Source organism: Oenanthe melanoleuca, chromosome 20 (assembly GCF_029582105.1).
Source record: "Oenanthe melanoleuca isolate GR-GAL-2019-014 chromosome 20, OMel1.0, whole genome shotgun sequence".
Taxonomy (NCBI): Eukaryota; Metazoa; Chordata; class Aves; order Passeriformes; family Muscicapidae; genus Oenanthe; species Oenanthe melanoleuca.
Genome location: NC_079353.1, coordinates 1,111,845 through 1,125,288, shown reverse-complemented (window position 1 = coordinate 1,125,288; position 13,444 = coordinate 1,111,845). Strand labels below are relative to the sequence as shown.

General features: G+C 46.6%; 1 protein-coding gene across 2 annotated transcripts in view; it reads left to right on the top strand.

Annotated features, from left to right (window-relative positions):
• NFATC2 (nuclear factor of activated T cells 2) overlaps window positions 1–13,444 on the top strand; it is a 78,382-nt gene that overhangs the window by 41,910 nt on the left and 23,028 nt on the right. For both annotated transcript variants that reach the window (XM_056507515.1, XM_056507516.1), the window contains exons 7-9: window positions 3,853–3,908; window positions 4,416–4,542; window positions 6,029–6,679. In XM_056507515.1, the coding sequence (XP_056363490.1) occupies window positions 3,853–3,908; window positions 4,416–4,542; window positions 6,029–6,679 (834 nt within the window). The remainder of the gene's footprint in view (window positions 1–3,852; window positions 3,909–4,415; window positions 4,543–6,028; window positions 6,680–13,444) is intronic.

Here is a 13,444-nt window from a genome sequence, read left to right as displayed (position 1 = left end):
CCAAAGTCATGAGTAAGGGATCCTGAGTAATGTGTAAAGGCTGTAACTGCTTCAGAAAACCTTTAATTGGCTAATTAAAAAAAGTCCTATAAGGGGCTGCAGAGAATCACCCAGAATGTTCCTAATGCAGACTGACATTTTGATTTCCCCCAGTTTGGAGCAGGACTTTTGGTATGATGGCATTTTGACTTAGAAAGGGTAGAATTACTTTCTTCCAACAACTCATTCATTCCCCCACAGAGTGCTGACACAATCAGATCTCTCATCGGGGTTTAATGCTAAGTCTCACAGCCCTGAAGCAGCACAAAAATCTCTATTTCCTGAACACTCCACTGACCTGTGGTGTTAAAGACTTGCCAACTAAGACAAACCATTAAATGAGCAGGGAACCACAACAGCAAAAATACTGCATGAGGCAGCCATGGCTGGTAAGACCTCAGGGTCTCAATCCAAGAATATTTTATCATCCTGAGTGCAAGTGCTGCCCTTTGCAGGGGCAGGGCTTGAATCCCCTGTGCTGGAGGAAAGGCACCACACACGTGGACCTGGCACTGAGGGATCTTCTGCAGCTTTCTGTGCTCTCCATCGTTGAGGCAGGTTGAATTCTAGGCAATAAGCAGCTATCTGCACTTGTAGACTTTAGATTAAATTTTTAATCAAGCTGGGGATTAGCCCTCTCAGTTTCCAAGCAGGAGCTGTTTGTCCTGTTTGTGGCATGGCAGTTACGGGGTAATTAAGGCCAGAAGGGATCTCAGGGTCCAGCACAACCTCCTGCTCAAGGCTGAGCACATCTGTGGTGCCCAGGCAGGTTTGTACTGGGGGCTGTGCTCCACTCCCACATCAGCCTCAGGATATTTAGTACATCCTTACAATAAGAATCCCATTTTTGTTCAGGACTTTCTCCAAACATCCAATTTAATTTCCTCCTTAAAAAAAAATCTGCATTTCTGTGCCTTCTAAAGGTGATAAATGTGTTGACAGTTTGGTGCAGGTTTTCTCTATTCAGAATTTCCTGAAATGAGCTGAGATTTCTCAGTTTATTCCTCCTGCTCTCCATTAGCTCCCAGAGTGTGCATAATCAAAAGTTTTCATTACCAGGAAAAAGAATAGTTTAGAGTAGAGAGAGACACTTGTGAATGCAGTTGTATTTTCATTTTCCTCACAGCCTCCCTCATCCTTCTGCCAAAAGCTCCCCATAATGTGCATATCCAGAGCAGTTAGAGGAAAAGCAAATATTGATTGTCTCGGGCTAAAGTGGAGCAGGGAGACAGATGGAGCCACATCATCATGTTTAAGCATAAAGGTCAGGGAGGGAACTGCAGAGTGCTGAATGCACCAGGGCTTCAGTGCTCAAAGAACAGGGATTGCTGCTGCTGACAGGTTTGTTAGAAACCTGTTTAGCTGCCACAAATATGGAATGTATCCAAACAGAAGCATCTATCATTGTTGGAATGATAACCCCAAATACAATTCTTCCTTGTTTGCCTTTTCTCATTCTTCCTTTTGACCCACACAGACTTTGGACTCAGCCTGAGCATCATTTGGTTTTTATGGTTGGCTTCATTAGCTTTTAGAGCAATTTCAGTGGCTCAGTTACTAAATCAAAGCCCCTGTGGTTGTGGTTGCATGTGCTCCACAGGCTTCTCACACGTGGCACATGACTTGGAGGCCCCTTTCTACTTTAGTTTATGCATTTTGGACCAACAAATCCTTTTGATTTCACCTTCTTTGTGAAGTTAGTGCTGTTGTATCTACACAGACTGTTTGAATTTAGCAGTACAGAAGTGAAGATGAAAACATTCTGCCTGGAGCAAAACCAGTGTCAAATATTGCTGCTTGGCTGTCCTTGTTGTCAGAACATCTTCATGTGGCATTGCTGAGACAGCTCTGATGTCTCTGTCACAGCTCTTACTTCATGATGTATTTCCATGTTTCTTTTCCTCTGAGAACTGTAAAAATTAACCTTTGGGGTGTTTAGGAGTGTGGGGAGCTTCCTTAACACACTGTGATGGTTTCTTTTCTCAAAAGTGGAATCTCCCCATTGAGCATTTACTGCCTTGTAATCAGATGAGGATTTGCTGCATTAACCCCCCAGGGTTTTAGTTTCCCCCTTCCCTGTTTCTGTCTCCACAGCAGCAAGGAGCTGGCTGCAGTGACAGGGGTGCAGATTGATTATAGCACTGGATGCTTATGTTAATGGCATTAAATAATGGGATGTTTCCCATGCCTTTGCAGCAGTCCCTTGGGATGTGCTGCTCAGTGGCACAGCTTTGCTTTCCCCATGGCAGGAGAGGCAACTCACTCACAGGGGGAACTTTACACTCTAAAAAACAGAGAGAAACCCCAGAGTTGTTCAGTGTTCCCTCCTTGCAGCAGGAGCAGCTGGATCTCCTGATGGAGCCACACTTCCAGCTATTCCCTGGCTGGAATTTCCATTTCCATGTTCTCCATTGCCCATCCCAAGGGAGGGAGGGCTGTGAGCCTGTCCCAGGGTGTGCCCAGAGGGGTCCCAGGTGTGCAGTGCTGGGCAGGTGAGGCTCTGTCCCATGGAGCTGGGGCACACAGGGACCCCAGGGCTGTGTCCTGGCCACTGAGCCCAGCTGGGGAAGAGCCTGCCCAGCACATCTGTCAGCTCATTGTCTGGGCCCAGCACAGAACAAAGAGTACAACCAGAGAAAAAATGCAAAATGCATTTAAAAATACTCTTTCATTTCCCTTTTTGCCAGAAGCAGAAGTGCTTAAATAACAGAGGACAAAAGCAGCTCTTGCAGAACTTCCAAGAGTTGGGAAAAATAAAAAGCCCTGTGAGAAGAACTGGGTTTAGGAGATTTCCCCTCTCATTCTGGGGAGCCCCCAAAGCAGACATTCCCAGCCCATCAGCTCCTTGGGATACCTGTCCCCTGGCCAGTTTAAAAGCAAGTTTTCACAAAGATGTGAGGCATCTTTTTTTTCCCATCAGTACTTTTCTTCTGCAAATTGCTTGGATAAAAGGCTTAATGGAATATGAAAATCAAAGGCGTAAAGATGGAAATCTTAAAAAAAAAAACAGAAGAAGAAGAAAAGAAAGCACTGCAAAAAAAAAAAAAAAAGTTTCTCTATTTAAGGAGTGTTTGTAAGCAGAGGAAGCAGCCAATCTGTAAATGAATGTTCTGTCACTACTGATACCCCACACAGGGTTTACTGTGGTGGTGCTCCATGCAGGGGAATCACATTTTGTTTTCCTGTCTAAATAGAATTTTGTGTAACTCAGGATGGACATGAGCTGCATGGATGTAATAATGAAGGGCAGCAGAGCTTGCAGTGGTTCAGGGTAGAGCTGTCCCACATGCAGTGAAATGTTTTTGCATGAGTACAGTGAATATTTGGTGCTTTAGCACAGCTTTAGGGCTGCCAGTGGCATTCTCTGGGAATCCAAGTGGTCTTGGCTTAAAGCAGCAGAAAGTTTGCTGAGCTGCTGACCCAGTGTGACCATGAACAAGTTGTGTGACCATGAACAAGTTGTGTGACCTTCTGATGCCCTCCAGCAGTCAGGCTGGCTGGACTCAGGCCTGGTAAAAAGCAGATGTTGCACCTGTGCTAAATATTTCATTCCTCATTTTGGCTAATTTCTACATAAACATTTAATTTTAACATGGATGTAAGCTCTTTCCTGGCCAGAGAAGTGCTCAGTGATGTGTTTAAATGAAATGCTGTTGCTTTTGGTCAGGACTGGGAAGGTGCTTGAAATTAAATCCATTTTGAGAGCTTTGCTAACTTAATGCTCTTGATTTGCATATTTTTTTTATTTTTAAAATAAGTTCTATGATTAAAAAAACACCCCACAGTGAGGTTAATGTTGTGATATTCCTCTAGATGGGCAGCAGATCTGGGAAATGGAGGCAACAGTGGACAAAGACAAGAGCCAGCCTGTAAGTATGAAACTCTGGGTGTCCTCTCCTGCAGCTGTGTGTTCAAGGGGGAGCTCCAAAGGGCAGCTCAGAAACAGACAGAGCAGCAGATATCAAATACAGCAGTGCATGTGCTGCAGCAGGAATGGATTCCTGCAGGCTCTGCCTGTGGGTGAATCCAAAGCCTCTGGAATAACTGAGGTATTCTGATGAAAAGGGAATTCTGCAGTGCCCATCCTTTATCAAGCACTGTGGGATTAGCAGCTTCTGCATTTCTCACAATTTCCTGTGTTTTATTTGTAGCTGAGAATTCTCCCTCCAAGTTCAGGAGGGATACAGTCCATAGACACCAACATGCCAATACCAAAAATCTGCTTTTTCTCCATCTGCCCCATTTTCCTCATACCCTTCTCTATGGGGATGAGCACGAGATTCCTCTTGGAATCCTGGAGGTGTGGCAAGGGGAGCTGCACACAGCAGCCCTGCTGAGCCCCAGGTGCTGATGCTGGCTGTGCTGTGTCATTGCAGAACATGCTTTTTGTGGAAATTCCCGAGTACAGGAACAAGCACATCCGCACAGCCGTCAAGGTGAATTTCTATGTCATCAACGGCAAGAGAAAAAGGAGCCAACCCCAGCACTTCACCTACCACCCAGGTAACTCTCAGGGACAGAGCCACTTGTTGCCTAATTCCATGAGCAAGATTTGATTTTCTGCTCTGTTGTTTTCTTGCTGTTCTTTGAGGGTCTAAATGTGATTTAATTCAGCTCAGCACTGAACAGCTGCTTGCTTTAAAAGATGCCTGTTTCTGTGTGATCTGTGATCAGGAATTTCCATCAGTTTGAGGTGTCAGTTATCTGTTACCGTGGCAATGCTGCCCTGTTCACTTGGTGGAAGTTTGCCAAGAGGCTCAGAGTGGGACATGATGTGACCCTCTGAAAACCATGAGTGTTGCCTTCTCTGACGTGTCCAGCACTAATAAAACATCAGATCTTGGGATGGAGGAAGGCAACCAATATATATTCTTCAGAATGAGGCTAGTTGAGAAAAATCTGAATGCTTTTCTGATGTTCTTCCCCTGGGGGATTGGTGAGCCATGTCACAATAAATGCAACAGGATTACTAATGAGATTCCCAGAATTTCTCAGCTTTGGCTGGGGGAAAAATGTTGTGAGAAAATCAGAGTATTGTGTTTGTGGAAAGCAGAAAGCATAAAATAACAGCACCAGATTTTATGAAAGCTTCAAATGATGTCTTAATTTGACTTGTCTCTAAGGAGGAGCAAACATTAATTCAGACTCTTATTTTGGTCTCCTCCAGCCTGAAAATTTCTGCTCCTCTCCCTGAATTTATGAACTCTATAGGGTATCACCAAGGGTTTACACAGTTGCTAAATTGTTCTGTTGTGGAATAGTATTGAGAAGCACACTTCTATCTCAAAACAATCTAAAATAGACCACGTAGGAGAAGGAATCTCTACTTCCAAAAAGGAATTTTGCATGGTTTCCATTGTATGGTGTTTCTGTAGTGAGTTTTGGGGAAGATTTGACAAAAACATAATTGGAAATGTAGAGGACCATCATTTACCCCACCAGGATTCACACAACTCTTACTAAATCATGGTCTTTTAAATGAGGGTGTCGGACAAGTCCAGCTCTCAGCACTGAGGAAACTTTGTGCAGCAGAGACAAAACTCTAAACTGGCTCAGTTCTGCCTTTGGTCTCTTGTTAAATGTCTGTCAGAAAGATGGGGAGTTGTTTATTTTCTGGGATTTCTATTGATTCAGTCTCTTTGAGATGGAAGTACTGCATCAAGCACCTATCTATGATTCTTATTTTGTCTGTGTTCCAAAATGGCCCTTGAATGAGTTCAAACAGGAGCTGAAGTGTTGAATTTTTCAATTTTAGCAATTTGTGGTTTGTTAGTATGTTAAAGATTTTTCAAGAACCTCTTAGCACAGAGTGCTTTAAACATTTTTGCTGTGGTTGCATGTGGGTGATTTATTAAACTCAATGCTTGTGACATATGAATTCACACACACAAATCTCATAAAAGGTTTAAATCTGATATTAATTCAAGGAAAAGCTCTCTGTTTCTCCTCAGCTCGCTGCCAATAACCTCCTTTGCATGCTTTGTTCTAGTACCATCCATCAAAACAGAGCCCATTGATGACTATGATCCAGCCCTAATCTGCAGTCCAGTGCACGGTGCCCTGGGGACAGTAACACAGCCTTACTATTCACAGCACGCGCTGGCCACCGAGTCGCCCTCGTGCCTGGTGGCCACCATGGCTCCGTGCCAGCAGCTGCGCTCGGGCCTGTCCCCTCCCGACTCGCGCTACCAGCAGAGCCCGGCTGTCATTTACCAGCGGAGCAAGAGCCTGAGCCCCAGCCAGCTGGGCTACCAGCAGCCCGGCCTGCTGGCCACGCCAGCTGCCCCTGCAGACGGCCACAGGTCCGTGCTGGTGCACGCCGGCTCGCCGGGCCAGGCCCCGGCGCTGCAGCACTCCCCAGGCCCGCAGCAGCCCTCTCCCGTCATCCACTACTCCCCAACGGGCCAGCAGCTGAGGTGTGGCGGCCACCAGGAGTTCCAGCACATCATGTGCTGTGAGAACTTCCCCCCAGGCGCCTCGAGGTGCGGCCAGCCCCAGAGGCTCAGCCCCAGCTCCTACCCCACGGTCATCCAGCAGCAGCGGGCGGCCAAGAACGGCCCAGCCGAGCACAAGGACGTGCTGCCAGCGGGAGTCACCATCAAGCAGGAGCAGAACCTGGACCAGGCCTACCTGGACGATGGTGAGTGCTGTGCCCCTCTCCTTTTGCTGCTTTGTTGGAGGGAGGGGTGAGGTTTGAGCTCTCAGTGCCCTGAGTAACTCCTAATGTAACTCCTGGCCCCCAAAATGATTGATTTGGGGCCTGGGAGGAGGCTGCAAAATTGCAAAATTCAAAATCGCTGGTGTGCAGTTAAATGGAAGTGTGTGGTGTGACATGGTGAAGGGTTTGGAATTTGGGGTTTTTAGAATATAGTAATAGACTATAGATATGGAAGTTCTTGGGCATTGTCTCCTTCTTCATGATTTCAGGCAGTAGTTTCTGGTTGGACAGTTAGTGCTGCACTGTGAGTTACAGGAGTTTGGTAGAGTGGTAGAGTTAAAATCACTGGTGTGCAGTTGAATAGAAGTGTGTGGTGTCACATGGTGAAGGGTTTGGAATTAGGGGCTTTTAGAATATAATAATATAATATAGACAGGGACAAGATGGATGTTCTTGGGCATTGTCTCTTCCTTCTTGTTCATGATTTCAGGCAGTAGTTTCTGGTTGGACAGTTAGTGCTGCACTGTGAGTTACAGAAGTCTGGTAGAGTGGTAGAGTTAAAATCTCTGGTGTGCAGTTGAATGGAAGAGTGTAGTGTGACATGGTGAAGAATTTGGAATTTGGGGTTTTTAGAATATAGTAATAGACTATAAATATGGAGGTTCTTGTCTCTTCCTTCTTGTTCATGATTTCAGGCAGTAGTTTCTAGTTGGACAGTTAGTGCTGCACTATGGGTCACAGGAGTTTGGTTAAAAATATAAATAATATTGTTGTTATTTTTCTATTGGACTGCTTAGCTTTAAGAGACCTTGTAACTAGCTAATTCACCTCCACTGAGGTGGTATATGCATTATATATATAATAAATAATAAACTGTGTGGCCCCTTGGAGGGGTGTGGCATTTGCTGTGTGCTCAGGATGGGTTTGGGTCTTTCATTAGGTGCATTTTTGGTAGATGCCAAAGCACTTTGGCCACTGGCCCACAGGAACCCTCTGCTTGCTCCTCTGAGCTGGTCCCATTTTGTTTCCCTTTGCCAAAGGCTCCATTGCCAGTTTGAAAATGGCAGATCTGAAATGAAACGCACATCTTCATTCTTGTATTATATTTTTTCATATCAGGGCAAAGTCCACTCTGTGAAATGCTCTTGTACATTTTGTACACCAAAAAAAAAAAGCCCATTGAGCAATGTATTAAGGCCTGTAATGAATGGGGTAGTGCTGCAGGCAAAACCATTGCAGATGTTCTAGATGAACAGTGGGACATTGATAAGTAAAACAATGCTGTTCCTTTGTTTGAGCCAGCTGATTTAGCTTTTAGGAATGAACATAAGTTTGAGTAAAGCTTTCTTTGAACATATCCTGCTTATTCCTAGGTAGGCAGCTATTGGCAGTCTGGTTGATTGGTTCTTTTATTAAAGCATGTTCCTGGCATCAGGAAATCAATGCAGAATTAATAGTGCAGCTGGACACTGCAATCACAGAGAGCAGCAAACCCAGCACTGATTGCAGTGGGAGCAGAGTTGGAATGATTGCTGCAAATGCAGGATGTTCTTGTGCAGGAAATCCAGACCTGATTGTCACAAATGGAGACTCTGCTCTCCTCTCAGTGCAGGCAGCTCCAGGCTTGGTCTCCTGGATGTGCTCTAGTTTGGGATTTTACTGCACTTACCTGGAGTTGTGAAAGTTTTGCTTTCTGCAGCTTGGGTCCTGAGTGGTGCATGGTGTGCAGCCTTCCCTGCTGGGTCTGTGGGCAGAGTTTGGGTGGTTTCCTCTCTCAGCTGTGTTTGCAGAGTGGTTGATACAGCTTTGGTGCCATGGCAGTAAAATCTGGAGAGTTTTTACTGGTTCTCTTCTCTAAGCAGGAGATTTACGAGTCCTAAATCTAACTTGGGAGATTGGCTTTCCTTTCAGGGATTTGGGCATGATAACAAAGCAAGAAAATCTTTTTGACAAGATAACTAAACACTGTTATTTATGTTAATTTCAATATGAGAAGCTGAGAGATTCTTCCACATTTCTAAAAGTATTTGGTACACACCTTGTAAAAGAAAGAAAAAAGAAATAGTCTTGAAGTAAAAGGTAATTTTAGAGTCAAGCTATAGTCCACTTACAAGAACTCCCAAGATGGAGTGCAAAGTGAATTTTCCTGAGTTTTGAATCAGGCCAGTGACACCCAGCTGCAGCACAGCTCACAAGAATGCACTCAGCTCCCTGCTAAGGGAGCCTTTGGGCACAACAGCAGCAACTCCTCATGAAATCCCAGGCTTCTCCTTGGCTGCCTGGATCATCTTGAACTGATTTCAGCCAGAGATTGGTTTATCAGTCATGCCACCCAAATCAGGCCAGGCAGGATGGGGCACATGCAGTCTGTTCACTGACCTCAGTGAGTTTACATCAGCTGGAAGTGTGACTTGGAGAATTGTGATTTACTTTAGGGCTTTGCAAAGCATTTCATTCTGAAATGTTCAGGACTGGAATTGAAAAGCCACATTGTTTGCTGCTGGGGAAAAGTGACTCAGAACATAACAAAAGCCATGTTTTTCCTGACTAGAAAGTTTGGGTTTGTGCTTTATAGTATTAAAAGAAAGCAAACCCAAAGGATTATGAAGGCTTTGCCCTGAAATCCCTTTTATCCAGAGAGCTCTTGTGAGATAAAGTGAGCTGTGAGGTCTTGCAGTGATGTTCAGGGGCAGACAGGGAGCTGGTGCTTCCCCAGGCAGGCTTGGCTGGAGCCAGGAGCTGCTCTTGGGCAATCACTGCTGTGTCTCTCACTTCCCTCTGCTCTTCCTCCCTCCCCCATCTTCCTCCTCCCCCTCTTCTCCTTTCTCCAGAGCTCTGCTGACACTCCAGCTTTGCTGCTGTGGCCTCCTCTCATCAGCTCTTGCCCACTTCATGGTTAACTCACCCAGCCTGGCTGTTCTGGGCTTGGTTTCTATTCTGGGCTTTGCAGTGACCTGCTCGTGCCCCAGGCTGGTGGTTCCTCATTGCTGGGGCTGGTGTCCCTCAGCTTGGGCACACTGGGAGTGCTCAGGCTGTGCTGGGAGTGCCCAGAGCCCAGCATCCCCCAGCTGGCACCGTGGTTATTCCTCTTTGTCCCTCTCAGCCTCCTGATGTCACTGCTGCCAGGGCCCCTCATTGCCTTCTTCTCTTCCCTGCTGTAAAAATTTCATATTTGTCCTTCCTGAGAGCATGGCTTGGTTTTGCTCAGAGCCTGCAGTGCTCCACAGGGCACAAAGTACTGGGAACTCAGCACAGGTGCCCTGTCCACCCCTGCCTTGAGGGGACAAGAGCTGATCCCCTCTGCAGGAGGATTCCAGCTCTGTGGCTCTCGAGGCTGAGTGCAGCCAAACCAGCCCCAAGGCAGCTGATGGCAAGGATTCACCATCTCACATGGGTTTGTGCCTCCCCAGCCCCTTGGTGAGAATTCCAGCAGATCTGTAGCTGCTTTCTGACCCTGCTGCAGATGGACAGAGCTGCCACTTGCTTTCTTCAAGGAGACTTGGCCCCTTTTCTCCTCAGAGAGGAGCCTGTGGTGCCCTCCTGCAGCTCCCCAGCCTTCCCCCCAGGCAGAATTACAAAACAGGGTTCCAGGAAGGGAGGCTCCACTAGCCAGGGAGGGTGGATTTGGATATGCACCCACCGGGGGCTGATGCAAGTTCAGCATTGCCACACATGGCAGCCTCCATGCACACACTCCTGCATATTTCACTGTCAATAGATCTGTCTGTAACTCTCTGCTATCAAACACTGTAAGGATCCCCAGAGGAAGGGACTGCTCATGAAAAATTGCCAGGGAAACCTCTGTTGCACACAAATCTCTGCTCAGAGATGCATTACTGTTGGAATGGCTTTGGGAATGACCATACCCTGAGTGTCAGGAGACCCCTGAGGATGCACCAGGTGTCCAGGCTGGTGTGGCCAGCAGAGATCAGCCTCAAATGCAAGTGAAAGCCACGGGGTGACAGTCATAGTCTCATTTCAGCCTATCTGAATATCATTACCAAACCGCCCACGATGGTAAAAGTTACCCAAACAACCACATAAATATGTTGACAAATAGAATGTAGTTCCTCCAGCACCCTCAGAGCACTGAGATTAACTCTTTAAAGCACAAACCCAGCTCAAAATGTAGTTCTTGGCAGCACTGTGTCACTTTGCAGAACTTTGCAAAGAAAAATGACTGTCATTATTCAAATAGTAACTGTCTAACCACATCTGACACTGAGGGGTCCTCTGGGCTGGATCCAGCAGCTCGAGGTTATTTTTGGTGCCCAGTAATCTCCTCTGGGGAGGAGGGGAGTGAGGCAGATGCTGTGGAGTGGTTTATCAGGCTGCTGATCAGCAGAGATGTTTTATGGGAGCTCAGGTAATTCGCAGAAAACTTCAGCCACGTCAGAAGTTTCTTTAGAAAGGATGTGAGTGTGGTCCTTGCACAGCACCCAGACTGCAGATCAGCTCCCTGTGTGCTCACTTGTGCAGCTTTGCTCAGAATGTGTGTGTGTTACATCCCTGCATTTCCTTCCTGTGTTCTTTCCTCCAACAAGAAAGCCCTCAGCCTGTCCCCACAGTACCATGAAATGAAATTCAGATCCCTTCTTTCCTTCAGGGGAAAGCTTTGTTTTATCTCCAGCTCGGTTCTCCTTGGGCAGGGAGCTCCTCCAGGAAGCCCTGGCTCTCCTGGGGCTGTCAGGAGTGAGATCAGTGCTGCTGGGGAGTCCATCCTGAGCATCCTGCTGGCCCTGCTGTGGATGGAGGGGCGGCAGAGCCAGCTCTGGCAGCTCCTGCTGGCTGAGCTTCCTCTGGGAAACCCTCGGGGCACTGGGGCTGCACTGGCAGGGTCCTGCTGGCTGGAGAGAAGTGCTTTTCTCTCTAAGCACTGCCCTGAGCCCATGCACTGACAGCACAGGGCATGGTGGCTCTAGGCTGGTTTGTAGTTTTCATCTTGTGTCCATGCACAGAGTTCAGTGGCAGGACAGGGCAGAGGGGAAATGTTCTTGTTTCCTGGCATTTTAGATAGGGGTGAATTTGAACCCTGCAAATGGGCTGGGGGTCAGTTTCCAGCAACAATTTGCATCTAAAAAAAGCCACGCTCTGTTTTTAATTAGAGCTACTTTTCATAGAAGGTGTGGTCACTTCTGCTCAGGCAGGGTTTGACTAAGAGTGAAGCCTGTATGTTCTCCAAAACATTTTGCTCAAACACTCTAGCAAGTCTATGTATTCATCAGGCTCATTCCTGAAGCTCTGACTCACATTATTACAGATTTTCTGTTCTCTGCTGGGACCTTGCAGCTCTCCCTTGGTACTCTGCAGCTTTATTTTTGGATCACTGCTCTTGTGGGTTTGTTGTGTTAGGATCTCCATGCCCCTGTCCTATGTCTTGCTTTTCTGGAGGCAATATAAAAAGAGAACAAAAACGTGGTTCTGCTCCCAGAACCCTGGAGTCTGTTGGCAGGAAGTGGAGAGATCAGTCTAGTAGGAGGAAGGTCTGGGTTGAGCCTGAGCTTAGTCTTTCAGCAAAGAATTTAACTTCCCTGTACTTCAGTTTACCACTATTTAAAAGTACCTTATCCTTCCCTCTTGTACAGTTAAGCATTAATTCATTTGTGTTAGTAACATACACGTGGATTCTCAGAAAAAACCTTACAGTGAATGAGAATTAAGGATTTGTGTTGTTATAGCAGGCTCCAGCTGATCTTCTTCTTCACCTCTAGAAACGATTCCCTGTTAAAAAGTTCAGAGGAACCCAGCCCCATCGAGGGCTGCCCTTTCCCCAGCAGCCTCCAAGCATGCAAACCAAAACAAAGCCAGAAGAAGAAAAACCCATACATCCCAAATCAGCAGTAGAGGAAGGAAGAGAATGAATTGAGTGATTAAAACCATCGTTCCACTGGCACCTCTTTGTTCTGGAGCTCAGGAATCTTTAATTGGTGCAGTAAGTGCCCACAGGCAGTTGTGTCACAAAGAGTTTCCTGTGCAGGGACATGCAGAGCCCATTAGAGCCCAGAGCTGCACCAGGGCACTGCTGCCTCCTCCGGGGCAGGACCAAGAAACCTCAATTCCAGGGATCTGGGGTGGAAGGCAGGTCCCCCTTTGGGGGCTGGCTGTTATCAGTTATCAGGTTTTGGGAAGCATCAGGCACTTTTCAATGGGAGTTTTGGAATACTGGCAAAGAGTTACTTGAAAAAAAAAAAAAAAAAAAAAAAAAAGAACTTGTTCGTGCAGTTGGGAATTGAAAGCTTCTAAACCACAATAAAGTCCTTTCCCAGACTTGCTGTCCATTTACTCCAAGCTCATGGCATTCCTTAGACAGTCTGAATCACAGGCAGCAGACAGCTCTTACAAAGGAGACCATAGACACCCATCTGTTGGGAGGCATCTGCCAAAACAGACCATACATCTACTTTTATTCCTTCAATCCACTTTCAATTTAAAGGGATAATAACAATAACATTTTTCACTCCAGTGCAGAGAGATGGCAATGAATTAAAATCATTCCACTGCAGGAGGAGGCAGACAGGCTTGTCCCCAGCTCTCCCAGATGGGTGAAGTGGGATCAGCTTTTGAGGGACTTGGCTCCAGCTGAGGCAAAATGTCAATGTGACATTCCTGGGGAATCCCAGACTCCCAGGTCCCCCAGGTGTGCAGGTGGTTAAAACATGCTGCACTGCAGGGAGGCACTGGCACAGCTCCTCTCTCCTTTCTCTCCTTTCCACAGGCTCACTCCTTTCCTGCTGTATCTATCAAAGA